This window comes from Erinaceus europaeus, chromosome 1 (genome assembly GCF_950295315.1).
Source record: "Erinaceus europaeus chromosome 1, mEriEur2.1, whole genome shotgun sequence".
In the NCBI taxonomy this organism is placed as follows: domain Eukaryota; kingdom Metazoa; phylum Chordata; class Mammalia; order Eulipotyphla; family Erinaceidae; genus Erinaceus; species Erinaceus europaeus.
This window is the reverse complement of record NC_080162.1, coordinates 148,699,895-148,717,035: the sequence shown is the minus strand read 5'-3', so window position 1 is coordinate 148,717,035 and position 17,141 is coordinate 148,699,895. Positions and strand designations below refer to the sequence as shown.

At 50.2% G+C, this 17,141-nt stretch overlaps 1 protein-coding gene across 1 annotated transcript in view; it reads right to left on the bottom strand.

Annotated features, from left to right (window-relative positions):
- KY (kyphoscoliosis peptidase) overlaps positions 1-11,824 on the bottom strand; it is a 41,449-nt gene extending 29,625 nt beyond the window's left edge. Inside the window, exons 1-2 of the mRNA XM_007521792.3 lie at positions 11,541-11,824; positions 7,344-7,409 (exon numbers count right to left, since the gene is read on the bottom strand). Of these exons, the coding sequence (XP_007521854.1) occupies positions 7,344-7,409; positions 11,541-11,670 (196 nt within the window). The 5' untranslated portion in view covers positions 11,671-11,824. The remainder of the gene's footprint in view (positions 1-7,343; positions 7,410-11,540) is intronic.
- Positions 11,825-17,141: the final 5,317 nt, after the last annotated feature.

Genomic DNA, 17,141 nt, shown 5'->3' with positions numbered 1-17,141 from the left:
AGCCTGCCCTGCCCCCCAGGCAGACTCATGAAGAGTTGTGGTAGGGAGTCATGTGGCAGGACACATGACCCCTTTTCCATGTCAGTCTGTCAGTCAGTTGAGACCCGGGTGGATTGGACTGAGGAAGCAGAGTTACCAGGGAACTAGTCACTATAGCTTGGCAGGGGGCCTGGCTCAGTGTTGGCATTCAATAAATATCAGCCCCAGTGATGAAAGCCAGGGCCATAATGACGATGATGCCAGGAGGTTTTGTGGCCCAATGCCAATACTGCCTCCCATTGCTTCCCCCAGGCCATGGGGAGAGGCAGAGGACTGGAGGACCCTGCTCCTCCAATCTGAGCAAGGCACCCCACTTTCTCTGGCTGGGGCAGCAGTTGTGGACACCCAGTGTCTGGGGGAGAAGTCACTGGGGGGGGGCACAGGATGTGATGACATGGGTCTGCTGGGGGTACTGCTTCTCCCTGGAGTGTCCTGGTTAAGGAAGACAGACATGCTTGTGCGGACCACTGGGGGGCAAGTGGAGTTACCCAGGTAGAGCAGATAACTGTGCTCCCCACCAGGCTGTGCTCCCCACCAGGCTTGACTATGTGTACCCCCACACCCAGCAGAAGCAAAGGTGCCCACATACACAAACCTTCACCCTTCTCAGTGGGTGCCAGCACACCCTGGTCCCCAGCTGATAATCATAATGGTGCTGCCTGGTACAGTCCCCACAGCACACGAGATGCTCACACAATCCCTCCACCTTTCCCTGGAGCAGGCCAGAGGGGACTTGTTTTGAACTGACACCCACCCAAACAGCCTGAATGGCTTAACATTTTATTCTATTTCATTTCATTTCATTTCATTTTTTGCCTCCAGGGTTATTACTGGGGCTTGGTGCCTGCACCATGAATCCACTGCTCCTGCAGTCATCTCTTTCAATTTTCTTTTTTCTTTTTTGGATAGGATGGAGAGAAATTAACAAGGAAAGGGGAGATAGGGATAGAGAAAGAAACCTGTAGAGGTGAGGAGACCCCCCCTGCAGTTGGGGAGCTGGGGGTCTGACCTGGGGTCCTTGTGCTTTGTACTATGTACACTACCTCCTGGCCCCCAATGGCTTAACTTTTTACCATAGACTCCTTGGTCTGGAGTGGGGAGCCTCAGGTCCAGAACCCCAATTCTCAGCCTTCTGCCTTCCTGGGAAAAGAAAGGAGGAGCCTGTCTCCTTCTTTGGGCCTAGGAGTTGGGGTAATGTGGTGTTTGGTTGTTTTGCAAGCATGTGTAGACAACTACAATGAGACTTAGGGTAGGGTCCACAGAATTAGGAACAATTGGATAGATGCCCAGTTCCTGCCGCAGGCCTTAAAGTGGGAGCCCACACTAATTTCTGAACCCCAGTAGAAGGGTTCGCTTCCCAACACCCCTCCCTTTATAGCTGCCACGGTGACCCAGCCATGTTCAAGCTGCCTCTGGCTCTCTGATTTAGCAGGGTGGAGACAGGAAAGAGCAGGAAAGGGATGCAGAGGAGGACGTACCCACCCAGCCATCCACTCACTATCCTGCTGGCCTACAGAAAGACTCTGGGACCTACCACTGGGAGGGATCACCAGTTCCCATTCTAACGGTATTCTTTGTGCATCCAGCTTGGCCTGCCACTCTGTATGTCCCCTGCCTGGGCCCATTTAGAAGCCAGCAAGAGGGGTGTATAGGGCTTTGGGTTGGGCTAGGCTTGTGATCCATCCCAGGGTCTGGCCCTGGAGACCTTTCTTTTATGTGTGGGCCCAGTCAGGCCATGTTGCCCCCCCCCCCCCCCACTCCTACCCTTACTCCCAGACCTCTGTAGGTTATAAGAATGTAGTTATCCAACATGGAGACAGTTGGGTCAAGACACTAGTAGCCATATTCCCAATGACCAGAAGGTAAGTCTTTGAGCATCAGCAGAGAGCAGAAGGGCTGCAGGGCTAGCTGCACATGGGTACCAACTCCACACACATCCTCCCCACTGGCCCAAGTTGAATGATATAGACAAAGAATGGAGGTTCCTGGCATCTCCCAGCCCTCTTATCAGACCAATGACACCTATGGCTTGGACATCTGGACAGAGCCATTCCCCATGGATTTTTAGTGTATCTATCTGCCCCATTGTGGCTTCTTTAATCACTAGTCATTTCTCCCTGCCCTCCCATCCACACACCAGTCCTTAAGTTAACCTTTTCTATTTATTTATTTATTTATTTATTTATTTATTTATTTATTCCCTTTTGTTGCCCTTGTGTAATTGTTATAGTTATTATTGTTATTGGTGTCATCATTGTTGGATAGGACAGAGAGAAATTGAGCGAGGAGGGGAAGGCAGAGAGGAGAAGAGAAAGAGAGACACCTGCAGACCTGCTTACACTGGTCCTTGCACTTTGCACCACGTGCGCTTAACCCGCTGCACTACCGCCTGACTCCCTGTCTCTTTTTATACATGAAACTCTGCCTCTTACTTCTCTCCTCCACCATCCTAATAAGTTGGTCTGCAAGGGCCAGGGCCCGTGTATGTGCCAACACAGGGTGACTCAGTTATGCTGGAGGCCCGGACAAGGCTCAATGAGGACAGGAGGCCACCTCCCATGGGAACAGCTGGTCTCATCTCTGCCTGGCCGGCTGAGGAACTGAAACCGAATCTGGGAAGGGAATCCTCCAGGAGGGTGATTGGCTGCAGAGCCGCTGGGGTATTTATAGGCCGCACTGTCGGTTTCCCTGTCCTTGTGCTGCTGGGCAGACTTAGGCCAGCACCCAGGAAAGCAGCCAATCACAGCAGGGGAGCCTGTTGCTGGGCAAGCTAGAGGTGTCTCCACTGGGCACCTGCTGCTTGGAAAAGTTTGGAGCACTCCCGCCCCGCCCTGCCAAGGCTCCAGCCTAGGGAGCAAGAGGCGGTGAAGCAGGGGCAAATGTGCCCTTTCGGATTAACCCCGTGTTCTGCCACTTGTGTGCACAAGCCACCATCCTCAGTCCTAGGCTGCCTCTGCCTCAGATGTCTGAAAAACATCTAGTGTCTGGAGCTGGGAGGGAGAGTAGGGGTGGGGAGGGAGCTGCAGGCTACTGGGACTGGGTTGCCCTGGCATTCGTGAGACAAGGTCAGACCCAGATTCTCACCATCAGCAAACATAGGGGAGAAGCTCATTTTTCATTTCCTCATGCATTCTGGTGTGCCCTCTGAGGAAGCAAAATGACATGTATTGGTGGAGGCATTATCTTTCCTGGGCTCTGGAATCTTCTCTTCAGCCCTGTATGATCTGAGACTCTTCTCTTGGGGTAGTTTTGTAAGAACTTCTCCTTCTCCTTCTCCTTCTCCTCCTCCTCTTCCTTCTCCTTTTTAATTTTATTAGTGATTTAATATTGATTTACAAAATTATGAGATAACTGGGTATAATTGCACATCATTCCCACCACCAGAGTTCTGTACTCCCATTCCCTCCATTGGAAACTGCAGTAATTCTCCCAAGGTCACAGATATGGGTTGACTATTATTTCTAGAACTATCTGTCTATATTTATGTATATTTTCCCATTTTTAATGGTCCTGCCTTCTCTTCCTTTCTAAGTCACACCTACAACTCATACTACTTTTGAATGTCCTTCCTTTTTCCTCTCTTCACTTTCCAGGCCCTGATAGAACTGGACTTCTCAGCTTTCTGACCATCTTCCCCTAGCATCTCTCCCCATCTGGGGAGTATGGACCAAAATTTGCAAGAACATCTTTATTGATCGTAACAACACATTGTATTGGTTGTCAGAAAAGCCATAACACATTTTTTTGCATAGAAAAACACAATAACCCAATAGTGAGATCTGATCCACACCATGTCTTTTGCTAATTGTTGTTGTTGTTGTTATTTTGTCATTACCAGGGCTTCACTGCTACAGTCAACTTTTTTCCCCAAGATACACATGCAGAGACAGCAAGAGAGAGAAAGAAACCATAGCATTGAAGGTTCCCATCAGTATGATGGACACTGGGCTAAACCTGGGTCGTACACATGGCAAAGCAGTGCACTATCCAAGTGAGCTATTTGGCCAGCCTGTGTCATTCTCTGCTTCACCCCTGACAAACAGGAGTTTGCTTGGCACAGAGCTGGCACTTCTGTGGGTATTTTCTGGGGGACAAGTAAATAAATTTACCTTTACAATGTGCTTCCCTGCCATTACTATCACAAAGGCAAAATAAGGGTGCTGATTATTGTTTGACTGCAATTCTGTTTCTCCGTGTGTGTGTGTGTGTGTGTGTGTGTGTGTGTATGTATGTGTGGTCCCTAAATGATTATTCACACTGGTGCCTGATGCCAGTCCTCTGATTCTGGGGTTCACACCTGGGGTATGGGTGGGTCTCACAATGGTTTTCCGGGAGTGAGATTAGATTCTCCTGAGAATGTCCACCAGTCCACTGTGTCATTTTTTTGGTGCCTATCCCTTCGGGCTGGGCTAGTGAATCCCAGCAGGGCACAGGAGCAGGCCCAGGCCAGGCAGCTCATACATAGCATTCCAGAGAGGCCCTAGCAACAGGTGTCTGAGAGGGGAGGCAGCACCAGTGAACTTCTCTCGGGTATCATTCAGGGTCCCACCTCAGCAGGAAGTCACATATCTTTAGACTGGCAGCACCCCACCCTAGGCCTTGAGAAACACAGTCCCCAGGCAGGTGACTGTCCTCTCCAGCAGGTAGGATGGTGGAAGAAGAGGGGGAAAAGAACTCTTTTCTGCAGCCAGGCTCCTTTTTATTTATCTTTATTTATATTTTTCTTTTTTTTTAATTTTATTTATTTTATTTATTTATTCCCTTTTGTTGCCCTTGTTGTTGTTTTCTTTATTGTTGTAGTTATTATTGTTGTTGTCGTTGTTGGATAGGACAGAGAGAAATGGAGAGAGGAGGGGAAGACAGAGAGGGGGAGAGAAAGATAGACACCTGCAGACCTGCTTCACCGCCTGTGAAGCGACTCCCCTGCAGGTGGGGAGCCGGGGTTCGAACCGGGATCCTTATGCCGGTCCTTGTGCTTTGCGCCACCTGCGCTTAACCCGCTGCGCTACAGCCCGACTCCCTATTTTTTCTTTCTTTTTTTTTTTTATGCCTTACCACCAGAGTTATCAGTGGGGCTCCTTCCCTGCACACAATTCCTCTGCTCCCAGTGGACTGTTGATCTTTATTTTTTTTTGTCTCCAGGGTTATCACTGGGGCTCGGTGCTGGCACTACAAATTCACTACTCCCAGTGCCCATTTTTTCCTTTTTTTTTTCTTTCTAATTTTTATTAGATAGGACAGAGAGAATCGAGAGAGGACAAAGAAACAGAGAGAAGGAGAGAAAGACAGACATCTACAGACCTGCTTCACTGCTTGTGAAGCAGACCCCCTGCAGGCGGGGAACAGGGGCTCGAACCCAGGTCCTTGTGTTTGGTAATATCTGTGCTCAACCCAGCGTCCCCCTCCCCCCTTTTTATTGCCACAAGGGTTATCACTGAAACCTGGTGCTGACATTATGAATCCACTAGTGGTGACTATTCTTTTTTTTTTTCATTTTACTGGCTAGGACAGACAGAAATTGAGAGAGGAAGGGGAGATAAGGGGGAGAGAGAAAGAAAGACACCGCAGCCCTGCTTTACCACTCACGAAGTGTCCCCCTGCAGATGGGGACTGGTGGCTTGAATCTAGGTCCCTGCATATGGTGATATGTGCTTTAACCAAGTGTGCCACCGCCTGGCCCACCGCTCACCTCAGTGAACTTTTAAGAAAGAAGGTGAGAGGGCCAGTGAAATAGCTCACTTGGACAGTGTGCTGCTTTGCCACATGTATGACCCAGGTTCAAACCTGGCCTCCGGTACACTGAAGGAAACTTGGGTGCTATGGTCTCTCTCTCTCTCTCCTATCTGAAAAGGTAGGGTGAGAGACAGAGAAGGATATATATACATATATATATATATATATATATATATATATATATATATATATATATATATGCAAACACATATATACTGATACATATATACACATATGTATATACACATATACATATACACACATGTATGGAGAAAGAGAGAAAGACAAGGGGAAAAAGAGGGAAAGAGAGGGTGGATCATAGCACTGCTCCAGTGCTTGTGAAGCTTCCCATCTGCAGGTACTCCCATATGGTAGCTGGGGGCTGGAACCTGGATCCTTAAGCAACACAAACTGTGCACTCAGCCAGGTGAGCTGTCTCCTGTTCCCTTAATTTATTTTCAATGAGAGAGAGAAACAGAGCACTGCTCAATTTTTCAGATTGCAGGGACTGAACTTTGGTCCTCTGTGGCCTCAGGCATGCAAGGCTAGTGTGCTTTCTCTGTGCTATCTCCCTAGCCCCTGATACCAGATGCCAGCCCTATGCTGGGATTTTGACCAGTGGGCGCAGAAAGGTCTTATCCTCTCTGGAAAAAAATTTTCAAATGATAGATGTCTTACATGGCAAGAGAAGTTCCATCCGCTAGATGACCTCACCAATACCTCCTGGAATCTCACCTCTCCAGAGTCCTACCTCACTAGGGGAAGATAGAAACAGGCTGGGGTATGGATCGACCTACCAACACCCATGTCCAGTGGAGAAGCAATTACAGAAGTCAGAACTCCCACTTTCTGCACCCCAAAAAGAATTTTGGTTCATACTCCCAGAGAGGTGAATGATAGGGGAAGTAAACCAGAGGGCTGTGTACCCCTATTCCACCAGGACTGGAAGTGTTGGTGATCAAGAATCATGTTTTTATATCATCAGTGAAAGATAAATGAAGCAGGAAAACACCAGAGGAAGCCAGGCATGGTTTTGCTTCTCTGAGGGAATGAGGAAAAAAAGAAAGACACCCGGAAGTAGTAATAGGTGTAGGGGGTAAACTAGAAAGGAAGTGAAGACAGGACCATTGAAAAAAAAATATATAGCTATAGATATATAGATAGACAGTTATAGAATCAACTCATATCGGTGACCTTGGGTGAACTACTGCAAGTTTCCAATGCAGGGAATGGGGACACAGAACTCAGGGAATGGTGGGAACTGTGTGGAATTATACAATTCTATAAATAAATATTAAGTCTCTAATAATGCTGTGGGGACATGCAGATCTCATCGTCCAAACAATACCAAACCCTCCCACAGCTGGGAGAGTGCTCAAGCCCGTGAGCAGGAGGATACACCAGCTCAAGATACTGCTCCCCTTCTACCACATTCAGGGTCACCTATTTGAGGTCAGAGCAGACATGTTCTGAACGGCCAGCTAAAATCTAGCTTTTGAACTATTGGAACCCAGTTAATGCACCGAATTCTAGAGATTGGGGAAAAAACAAATATTTAAAAGCAAATTTACCATGCAGCTCGTCGCCTTCAAATTTCTGCCATCTCCGGATCCCGTTTCCGACCACGCCTTGGAGTCCTGTAAAACAAGGGTGGTGTGAAGCTCTGTGCGGTGGATACCAAGTGACCACTGAGCCACTGTCAATGTGTCTAGGTTAAAAGCTGGCTGGTGGGCTGCAGCGTTTAAAGCCTCCCACTTAGAGTCTTGAACCTTGGGGGGGGCACAAAGCTCGATGATCTCTTGGGTGGAGTGGCAGTGAGTGCTGCCTGAAGCTAGGACTTGGCTCTGTGTGGCCTAAACAGGGCCAGTCAAAGGTATCTGTGTTCTCTTCTGTTTGGGGACATGGTGATGCAAAGAGGAAGCGAATGGAGGCTGGTTCTCTCTCTCTCTCTCTCTCTCTTTGGCAGAGTCTGGAAGTGGTACTGCAAGGTCAAGTTTCTGGCCCAGGACTGGCATCCACCCTGGCAGTGCCAGGAGCTGCAATAAATTCTAGTTGCTGGAGGGGAAGGAGCATCTCGACCTCCTTGGTTGCAGTGGAGAGTTCACCCCGCACTGGCTCTCCCTATCTGCTCTGCAGCCTGTGGTGCAGTTTCTGGAAGCCCAGCCCTGAGCCTGGTTCTCTGGTCCTTTCAAGCCCCCAGAAGACCCCCTCCCAACTCCTTCCTGATACCCCTTCTTTTCTGCAGAGTTGTCTATGGCCAGTGCTGGGGACTTAGCACTCAGAACCATTACTGATGCATGTATGAAGTGGGGCACGCATGTCACATTGACTTTGGGGATGTTTTCTGAGACTCAAGGCAGGCAGATTGAAGCCACCTCCTCCAGGGCCAGAAGGACACATGACAGAAGCCCAGCACTTCTAGGCAGGTCCATGGAAAGCACTGTTCCAATGCAAGAGCTCAGGAAATACTTGAGAGGAAAGTGGGAGAGGACAACCTGTGCAGCCCAAGTCCTGGTGGCCTAGCATGAACACATGCTCCTTGCCTCCTTATCCTTTTGACTGTCTTCTGCCACAGCAGAAGAGCCAGCCCTCCTGCACTGTGATGGGAACTGTGTTTCCTGTTATCTGCTCTGACACTCAGGCCAGACTTTGCTGAACCAGGGAAGAGTCCTCCCTCAACCCCTCTGCAGGGAGAAACAGGAAGAGGGGTTTGAAGTGGTAGGGTATGCCCAGGGCAGGTGCATCAGTAGGGGGCCTGGAACAAGGTGGTTTCACTCAGTCTCTCCCTTGTTGAGGCTGTGATCCTGGGGTCCCCTGGCAGTCCTGATGGTCAAGTACCCCTGCCTCACCTCCCGAAGCCCCTTGCCTGTGCTTGGGGGCAGAGCTAATAGGTTGGGAACAGATGTCACAGGCCTCTCCTGTCATGGGTTCTGGGTGAATGCCCTGTCAGGAAAGTATTTGGAAAGGAGGCAGAGGAGGAGGAGAAGGAGGAGGAAGAAGAGAAGAAGAGGAGGAGGGCATTGGACTCTCAAGCATGAATAAAGTATTTGGGGAGAGCTGTCAGCAAGCAAGGCCCCCCTTTCCTGAGTTGCAGAGCATGTGATAAGGGGGGCTTGTGCTGGGTGTTGAGGGCCCTCCCCCCATGCTGTCACTGTCACTTCTGAGGCTTCTTGCTCTCTCTGGAGTCAGAGGCTTTAGGAGAGATGTGATAGGGTGTGTGTGTGTGTGTGTGTGTGTGTGTGTGTGTGTGTGTGTGTGTGTGATGAGGACTTCAGGCCCCTGGATGGCCGGGGGTGGGGAGTGGTCTTGCAGACCACAACATGTGGTAGCACAGTTCTTTCTTTTTCTCATTTCTTTCCTTCTTTCTTTCTTAGAGAAAGAGGAGAGAGAGAGAGAGAGAGAGAGAGAGAGAGAGAGAGAGAGAGAGAGAAACAGAGGAGAGAGAGAGACCACAGCACCAAAGCTTCCATTAATGTGGTAGGGGCCAGTTTCAAACTTGGGCTGTGTACATGGCAAAGCAATGCACTAGCCAAGTGAGCTATTTTGCTGGTCCACGTTGTCTCATTCTATCAAGGGCCCAGTAGTTTCTGCTGATTTCTTCATTACAGCTGAAGGGGTGCACCTTCTCCTGGGACAGACCCCAGGGGAGAGAGATGGCTCACCCAGGAAAACACACATTTTCCACGCTTGAGGAGCTGGGTTTGAGTTCCTGGCCACAATATGGGAGCAGCTAATGGGGGAAGCTTTGTGAGGGGTAGAGTAGTTCTGTGGTATCTCTCATCTCTCTATCTCTCAGCCTCTAGCTTTAGACAAAAAAAAGAGAGAGAGAGAGAGAGAGTTCACTAGGAACAATGGCTGTCAAGTACAGGTGTGGAGCCTCAGCAACAATCCTGGTGGGAAAATAAATAAATAAGGTTGATGAACCTTGATAATTGCTGGCTCCCCACTCTTCCCTAGATGGAAAGGGCCAATGTTTCAAACTTTCCAGAATCTCTTTCAACACCTTTGCCTGTCTCCCCAAGAGTTCACCAGAAGCTAGCACGCAGCTTCAGCCTGAGTGGCTGGTGGAGGCTGAACCCTCCAGAACCTTCCATGTCCTGGCAGGTGGAAGGTGAGTGGTTAGCACTAACAGCAGTTCTGGAATTCAGAGGACCAGGGAGCAGACTCCACAGAGCTCTGGAACCAGCAGGAGTAGAGATAATTTTCAAAGCCAGGGAAATTGCAACATTGGTAATGCAAAAGGTTTATTATGCAAGGTTCTGAGGTGGTTCAATCCCCATTATTAGAGTGGAGCAGTGCTCTGGCTACAATAATTTTTTTTTTTTTTAAGAGAACTTCCAGTGTGGGCTGTCAAGTAGGACTGCTCAGAGACTGGGGCACTTTCAGCTGGGGCACCCTCACTCTAACCTCAGCCAGGACTCCTTAGTGCTAACCTATAAACTCAGACTCCCCAGGTTCCCTGTCTTCTGAGGGGCTTGTTCACTCCCTATTAGTATTGCTCTGTCCTCTGGAGAGTAGAGAGGCCCGGGAACCACTTGCCACAATCTTTGCACAGACACCACTTGGTTTTTCCAACCTACTCTCAATTAGAAAATCAGTTAAACAAGAAGAATGAATTGGTCTGCAAAGCAGATTGCAGGCCTAACTCTCTCCTCCAAACCCGTGTGCATTTACTCCCTCCCTCCTCCTTCCTTCCTTCCTTCCTTCCCTCCCTCCCTCCTCCTTCCTTCCTTCCTTCCCTCCCTCCCTCCCTCCCTCCCTCCCCCCTTCCTTCCTCCCTTCCCTTCCTTTCCTTTCCTTTCCTTTCCTTTCCTTTCCTTTCCTTTCCTTTCCTTTCCTTTCCTTTCCTTTCCTTTCCTTTCCTTTCCTTTCCTTTCCTTTCCCTTCCTTCCTTCCTTCCCAGCATTGCTAATGGTGGTGGTGGTGGTGGGGTAGGGTGGGCATTGAACCTGGTACTTTGGAGCCTAGCGCATGAGTCTTTTGCATAACCATTATTCGGTCTTCTCTAGCCCAATAATTTAAAAAAAAATTTTTTTTAACCAGAGCACTGCTCACCTCTGTCTTATGGTGGTATAGGGGACTGAACCTGGGACTTCGTGTAGCTTCACGCATGAAAGTCTCTTTGCATAGTTATTATGCTACCTACCACCACCCCCCCACCAATATTTGTTATTATCTACCAGAGCACTACTTGTCTCTGGTTTATGGTGTTGCAGGAGATTGAACCCGGGACTTTGGAGCTTCAGGCATGTGAGTCTCTTTGCATAACCATTATGCTTCCCCCCTCCCCCCACTCCCCCCTATCCCCACCCTCACACACACCTTTTATGCTTTCCATGCTGAGAGGCTGGGCTCAAAACAAAACAGAACAAACAAACAACAACAACAAAACAATAGGGGAAACTGAGGCTAGGAGTTGCCTGAGCCACATTAGGGCACCCTCCAGGGAGTTCCCTGTGTCAGAGCTGACTCAGCACGTAGCTAGCCTGCAAGATGGCCTGCAGGGGGGCGGCGAGGGGGAGCGCTGGCCTGCGGCTCAGGACCCTTCCCCATGGGCCTCCTCACAGCCAGTCCTGCGCCCCGGGGGCGGTCGGGGAACCAGGGCTCCCGAGGTTCTTTGGAGCGGCGGCCGGCCTGCACCCAGGGGCGGCGCGTTGCTGCTGGGACTAGGCTGTCTGGCTCCGGGGTTGCGAGTGGCGCTAGGGGCGCGAGAGGCGAGGGGGTCGCCCCCCTGCGGACGGCCCGGATCTGGGGGTGCTGCGGGTTACCTGCTCTGCGCGGCGCGGGCGCGTCTGCCGGGCGCTCGGGGTGCGAGCCATGCGCGGCGCGCCGCTTCTCCGAGTGCACGATGAGCAGCATGTCGATGGCCACGGCGGGGTCGGCCTTGCGGAGCTCCATGGCTGCGGGTTCCCGGCGGGGCGCGCCGTGGCCGCTCGCGAGGTTGCCTGCGCTGCGAATGGCCCGGGGCGCGGCGGGCGGCGGGCGGCGCGGGAGAGAGAGGGCGCTCCCCAACCCCGGGCCGCAGCGGGCCGCGTTTCGCTGACTCTGCCAAACACGCCATTAGGGCCTGCTCCCCTCCCAGGGCGGCTCTAAGTCACCTTTGAAAGGAAATCCCCCGCCCAGCCCTGACCTGCGCGCCTGCAAGACCGCGGCTCTTCCCCAGACCCCTGAACTCGGCCTAGCTCCAGGACACCTTCTCAGCCCTGAATCTCCGGGGTGGGGGACCCGGGGGTGCCCTGAGTGCAAAAGTTACTGCCAGCTCACTGCTATGAGAGACAGGACGCAGATATTCTGGGGACCCCTCTCCCCTGCCCCGGACCTTGCTCCAGGACCCTTCTCTCAGCCCTGGATCTCCAGGATAGGGGACCCAAGGGTGCCCTGAATGGGTCCTCCTGCAAAAGCCAATGTCAGTACATTGCTATCAGCAGTAACAATCAGGAACAGGACAGGACCCAGATATTCTGGGGGGGGGGCCCTGAGCCTGACCAGGACCCTTCTCAGCCCTGGCTCTCTGAGGTGGGGGACCCAGGGGCTCCCTGAGCAAGTCCTTCTGCAAAGTCACAGCCAGCACACTGCTATCAGCAGTGAAAATTAGGAACAAGACAACTAGCACATGGACAGGGAGTTCACATTTAATTGCAAGATGAGGAGAGACTGCATTTTTGGAGTTGGCCTATCTCATTCCCAGGTGAATGGAAAGAGGTAGCTTCCCCTGTAAGAGGCAGATGAGGGATATTAGAATCAGACACTCTCCCCACCCCCATCCCCACCCCTCATACAAACTCTGTACGACCTGGCCAGAACCGGTTCCACTTGACTCAACTCTAGGACCCTTAATCAGCTCCAGATATCCAGGGTCAGAGACCTAGGGGTACCCTCAGCCAACCCTCCTGCAAAAATCACTGCTAGTACACTGCTTTCAGTGGTGAAAGGACCATGACACATGGCACATGGACAGGGTGTCCACACTGGACTGCAAAGTGGGGAGAGATTATACTTTTGGGGTTGACCTCCTATTTCCCAGGTTGCCTTTGGAGGTGGCAGCTCTACCTGTAAGAGGGAGATGAGGGGTGCTGAAACCAGAGTCTCCCCCCTCCTGCCCAACACACACCTTTTTATGGACTGCAACATGCTTGCTGGGGATCTACTCAACCACCCACAGCCACCCTGGCCTGACATGTTGACATCTTTGTTTCTTCTAGAGGTTTGGCTCGTGGCCACTAGGGAAGGGGGAGGGGAGGAGGACGCTAGGGCCCAGGCAGGGACTGGACTGGAGAGCCTGGCTATTTTTAGCAGGTCCTGGCCTGCCTGGCCATCAACAGAGGGACCTTTGGCTGGAGGTGATAGGAGTGTTTACAGAGACATCTGCACAGTGGTCCTGGGCACAATGGGCCCACCTAGCCAAAGTCAGAATCCTGGTTGCAGTGTCCACGGAGGGTGAAAGCCCAGCAAACAGACACCTGTGCTCTGGGCCCCTCCTGGACTTGGAGTGGAGTGACCCCATTTCCCTGCATGGGTCTTAGAGTCCCCAATGCCCACTGGGTTCCAATCCTGGCTCTGCTATGCACTGCCCACATGAATGCCCACAAGCCATTTGCCCTTTCTCATGGTGCATAGCAAGGACTCTGCAAGGCCCACCTGCCCTCTTACCTCTACCTATTCATTCATTCATTCATTCATTCATTCATTCATTCATTTTATTATTGTTGTTTTGCTACCAGGACTTCAGTGATTTTCAGGTCTGTACAATTCCACCACTCCTGGTGGACTCTTTTTTTTTTTTTTTTTTAAATCCCAGACAGAAGGTGAGAGACAGAGAGGGAAAGAGTGGCAGAGAAGGAGAGACAGCACAGTGCTGCCTCACCACTCATGAAGTTTTCCCTTTATGTGACGCTTTCATGTGGTGGCTCAAACCTAGGTCCACAAACAAGCTGAAGTATGTGCCCAGAACTATACTGGGCTATCAACTCTTCAGCCCACCCCCTACCTTGTTTGAAAGGTGAAAAGGGAGAGGTGAAGTAATAAGTCAGAGATGGAGGTGGGGGGGCAGGAGGTTACGCTGTCGTACCCTCTTGCTCTGAGGGCCTTTCCATGCTAATGGTGTCTTGCTGCCCCCTTGCCCACTGGGCATCTGATGGAAGGCAAAGTCACTGGCTCCCAGCAGTGCTGAGCTGCAGTCCCCAGACAGTAGGGGTTGGGGCTGAGAGGGGTTGGCTGGTCCCCTTCCACAGTGAGTCTTATTCTTCTGCTCAGCCGCATAATCTGGCTCACCCTTGAAATCCTTTAGATGGCTGGGCTGAGAACAGATTATTGGGGATCTAGGAGGCGGCAGATTGAGTAGGGTACTGAACTCAGAAACATAAAATCCTTCTTTCAGTCCCCAGCAGCCCATGTACCATAGTGATGCTCTGGTTCCTTATCTGTCTATCTATCTATCTACCTATTTATTTATCTATCTATCTATCTATCTATCTATCATCTATCTATTTATCTATTAAATATCATTCTTATGCTGGTCCTTGCACTTTGTGCCATGTGCGCTTAACCCACTGTGCTACCACCCAACCCCCTAAATAGATTATTTTTAAAAGAAAGATATAAAATAGTGGCCTGGGAGGTGGCGCAGTGGATAAAGTGTTGGACTTGCAAGCATGAGGTCTCTCTTTTAATTCCCAGCATCCAGTGTAGCAGAGTCATGACTTGCTTTCTCTGTCTATCATTAATAAATAAATCATTAAAAAAAAAAAGAACTACAGGGCTGGGGTGGGGTGGGTGGGTGGTAGCGCAGCAGGTTAAGCTCACATAGTGTGAAGTGCAAAAACCAGTGCAAGGATCCAGATTCTAGGCCACCCTCTTCCCTCTTGATTTTTTAAAAAATATATAGTTGTATTTTTTTTTTTTTTGGCTCCAGGGTTTCTTCTTCTAGCGTTTGCCCTTCTTCCGTAGCCAGTCAACAGCGTCAGGTTGAGCCTGATGTAAAGTTTCGAGACCTCCTTTGAATCTGGAGAGGTGGCAGTCATTGACTATGTGGGTCATAGTCTGTGGCTGCAGGGGTAGGTCAGGTCGTCTCTGGCTCCCCAGCGGTGGAACATAGCGGTGCACCGGCCATGGCCTGTTCGATAGCGATTGAGGAGGGCCCAATCATAACGTGCTAGGTCAAAGCCGGGTTGACGCTTGCAGGGGTCTGTGATGAGGTGTTTGTTCTTTACCTCAGCTGACTGCCAACTCTGTTTCCAAGAGACTGGAACAGAGAAGTTCAGTGTAGGCGTAGGGGACCAGATTGGGTGATGAGACGTCAAGCGTTGGACAGGGTGGGCGAAGATATCCGCGTATATTGGTAGGTCCGGTCGAGCGTAGACGTGGGAAATGAACTTAGATGATGCCGCATCCCGACGAATATCTGGCGGGCGATGTTGCTAAGAACTGGCAGCCATGGAACCGGGGTGGAACGGATGGTTCCAGAAATTATCCTCATGGAGGAATATAATTTGGAATCGCCCAAGTGGCCATGGGGGCTACGGAACCATACTGGGGCACAGTATTCTGCAGTGGCTCCAGGGTTATCACTAGGGACTCAGTGCCTGCACTATGAATTCATTGCTCCTGGAGGCCATTTTTCCATTTTGTTTCCCTTGTTGTTGTTGTTGTTGTTGCTATTGTTGTTGTTGAATAGGACAGAGAGAAATCAAGAGCAGAGAGGAAGACAGAGAGGAGGAGAGAAAGATAGACACCTGCAGACCTGCTTCACCGCCTATGAAGCAACCCCCCTTGCAGGTGGGGACTGGGGGCTTGAACCTGGGTCCTTGTACATTGTGACATGTGCATTTAACCAGATGTGCCACCACCCAGCCTTCAAGAACCACGATTATTGGAAGTCCTTGGGGTCCTGGAAATTGTCCAGGCATCTCTCTACTCCCAGAGACACTCTGTCCACCCCCATCTGATCTGGGACAGGGTGACTTCATTCCTTGGAGGATACAGCTCTCTCTAAGAACCTCTAGAGAATTCTTTGCTGGAGAACGACACCTATGCATAGAAGGGCATTCTCCTTCTTTGTGACAGAGCATTGGCCTCCCAGCTATAATAACCCAGAATCTCAAGGTGCTGACATATGATTCCTGGGGGCCCTGCCACAGGGAGAAGAACATTGCTTCAGCACAGCCCAGTAAGGGGGACTGTGTCTCCCAGACACCCCCGGAGAGTTCTGCTGCTCTTGGAACTGATGGCGCACCTCAGGGTTCCCCATCTTGGCCCAAACCCCAGTGTCTGGTTTCTGAGGTCCTGTAGAGCTGCTCCCTGTCAAAGATGAGATACTTATTTTTTATATACTGATATAACTTTTAAAATTATCTTTATTTATTTATTGCATAGAGACAGACAGAAACTAAGAGGGAAGTGGGAGAGACACAGAGAAACACCTGAAGCCCTGCTTCACCACTCATGAAGCTTCCCCCTGCAGGTGGGGATCAGGGGCTTGAACCCGCGTCCTTGTAATGTGAATGTTTAACCAGGTGCACCACAACCTGGTCCCTTGCTGAGACACTTACTTAATTAATTTATTTATAAAATGAAAATATTTACAAGACCATAGGGTACGAGGGGTACAATTTCACACAATTCCCACCACCAGAACTCTGTAGCCCATCCCCTCCCTTGACATTTTTCCTGCTCTTTATCCCTCTGGGAGCATGGACCCAGAATCATTATGGGGTACAGAAGGTGGGAGGTCTGGCTTCTGTAATTGCTTCCCCGCTGAACATGGGTGTTGACAGGTCGATCCATACTCCCAGCCCTGTGATGAGACACTTCATTTATTTATTTATTTATTTATTTATTTATTTATTTATTTATTTATTTTAAAAAGGAGACATTAACAAAACTGTAGGATAGGAGAGGTACAACTCCACACAATTCCCACCACCAGATCTCTGTATCCCATGCCCTCCCCTGATAGCTTTCCCATTCTTTACCCTCTGGGAGTATGGACTTGCTTCATGGGTGGGAGACAGAGAGCTCATAACTGAGCTGAGAACACAGTTCAATCTTTATTCACGAACAGGGATGTAGTTCAAAAAACTAATCTCTTCTAATCACAACACAATTCTGCCCTGCATCTCTGTCCTCTGGCGGAAGAGTCAGGAACAAAGGAAATACTATGATAGAGAGAAGGAAAAAGCCCGAACCAGCGAGGACTAAACCAAATGTCCCAGAGGCAGGGGGGTGCCTAGCCAACAGTGGACATGCAAACAGAACACATCTCAAGCGAACCCAATGTGATGATAAAAACAGAAGGCTTCACAAGCAGAATCCAGAAACATACTAACACCCAAGGTCATTGTGGGTTGCAGAAGGTGGAAGGTCTGGCTTCT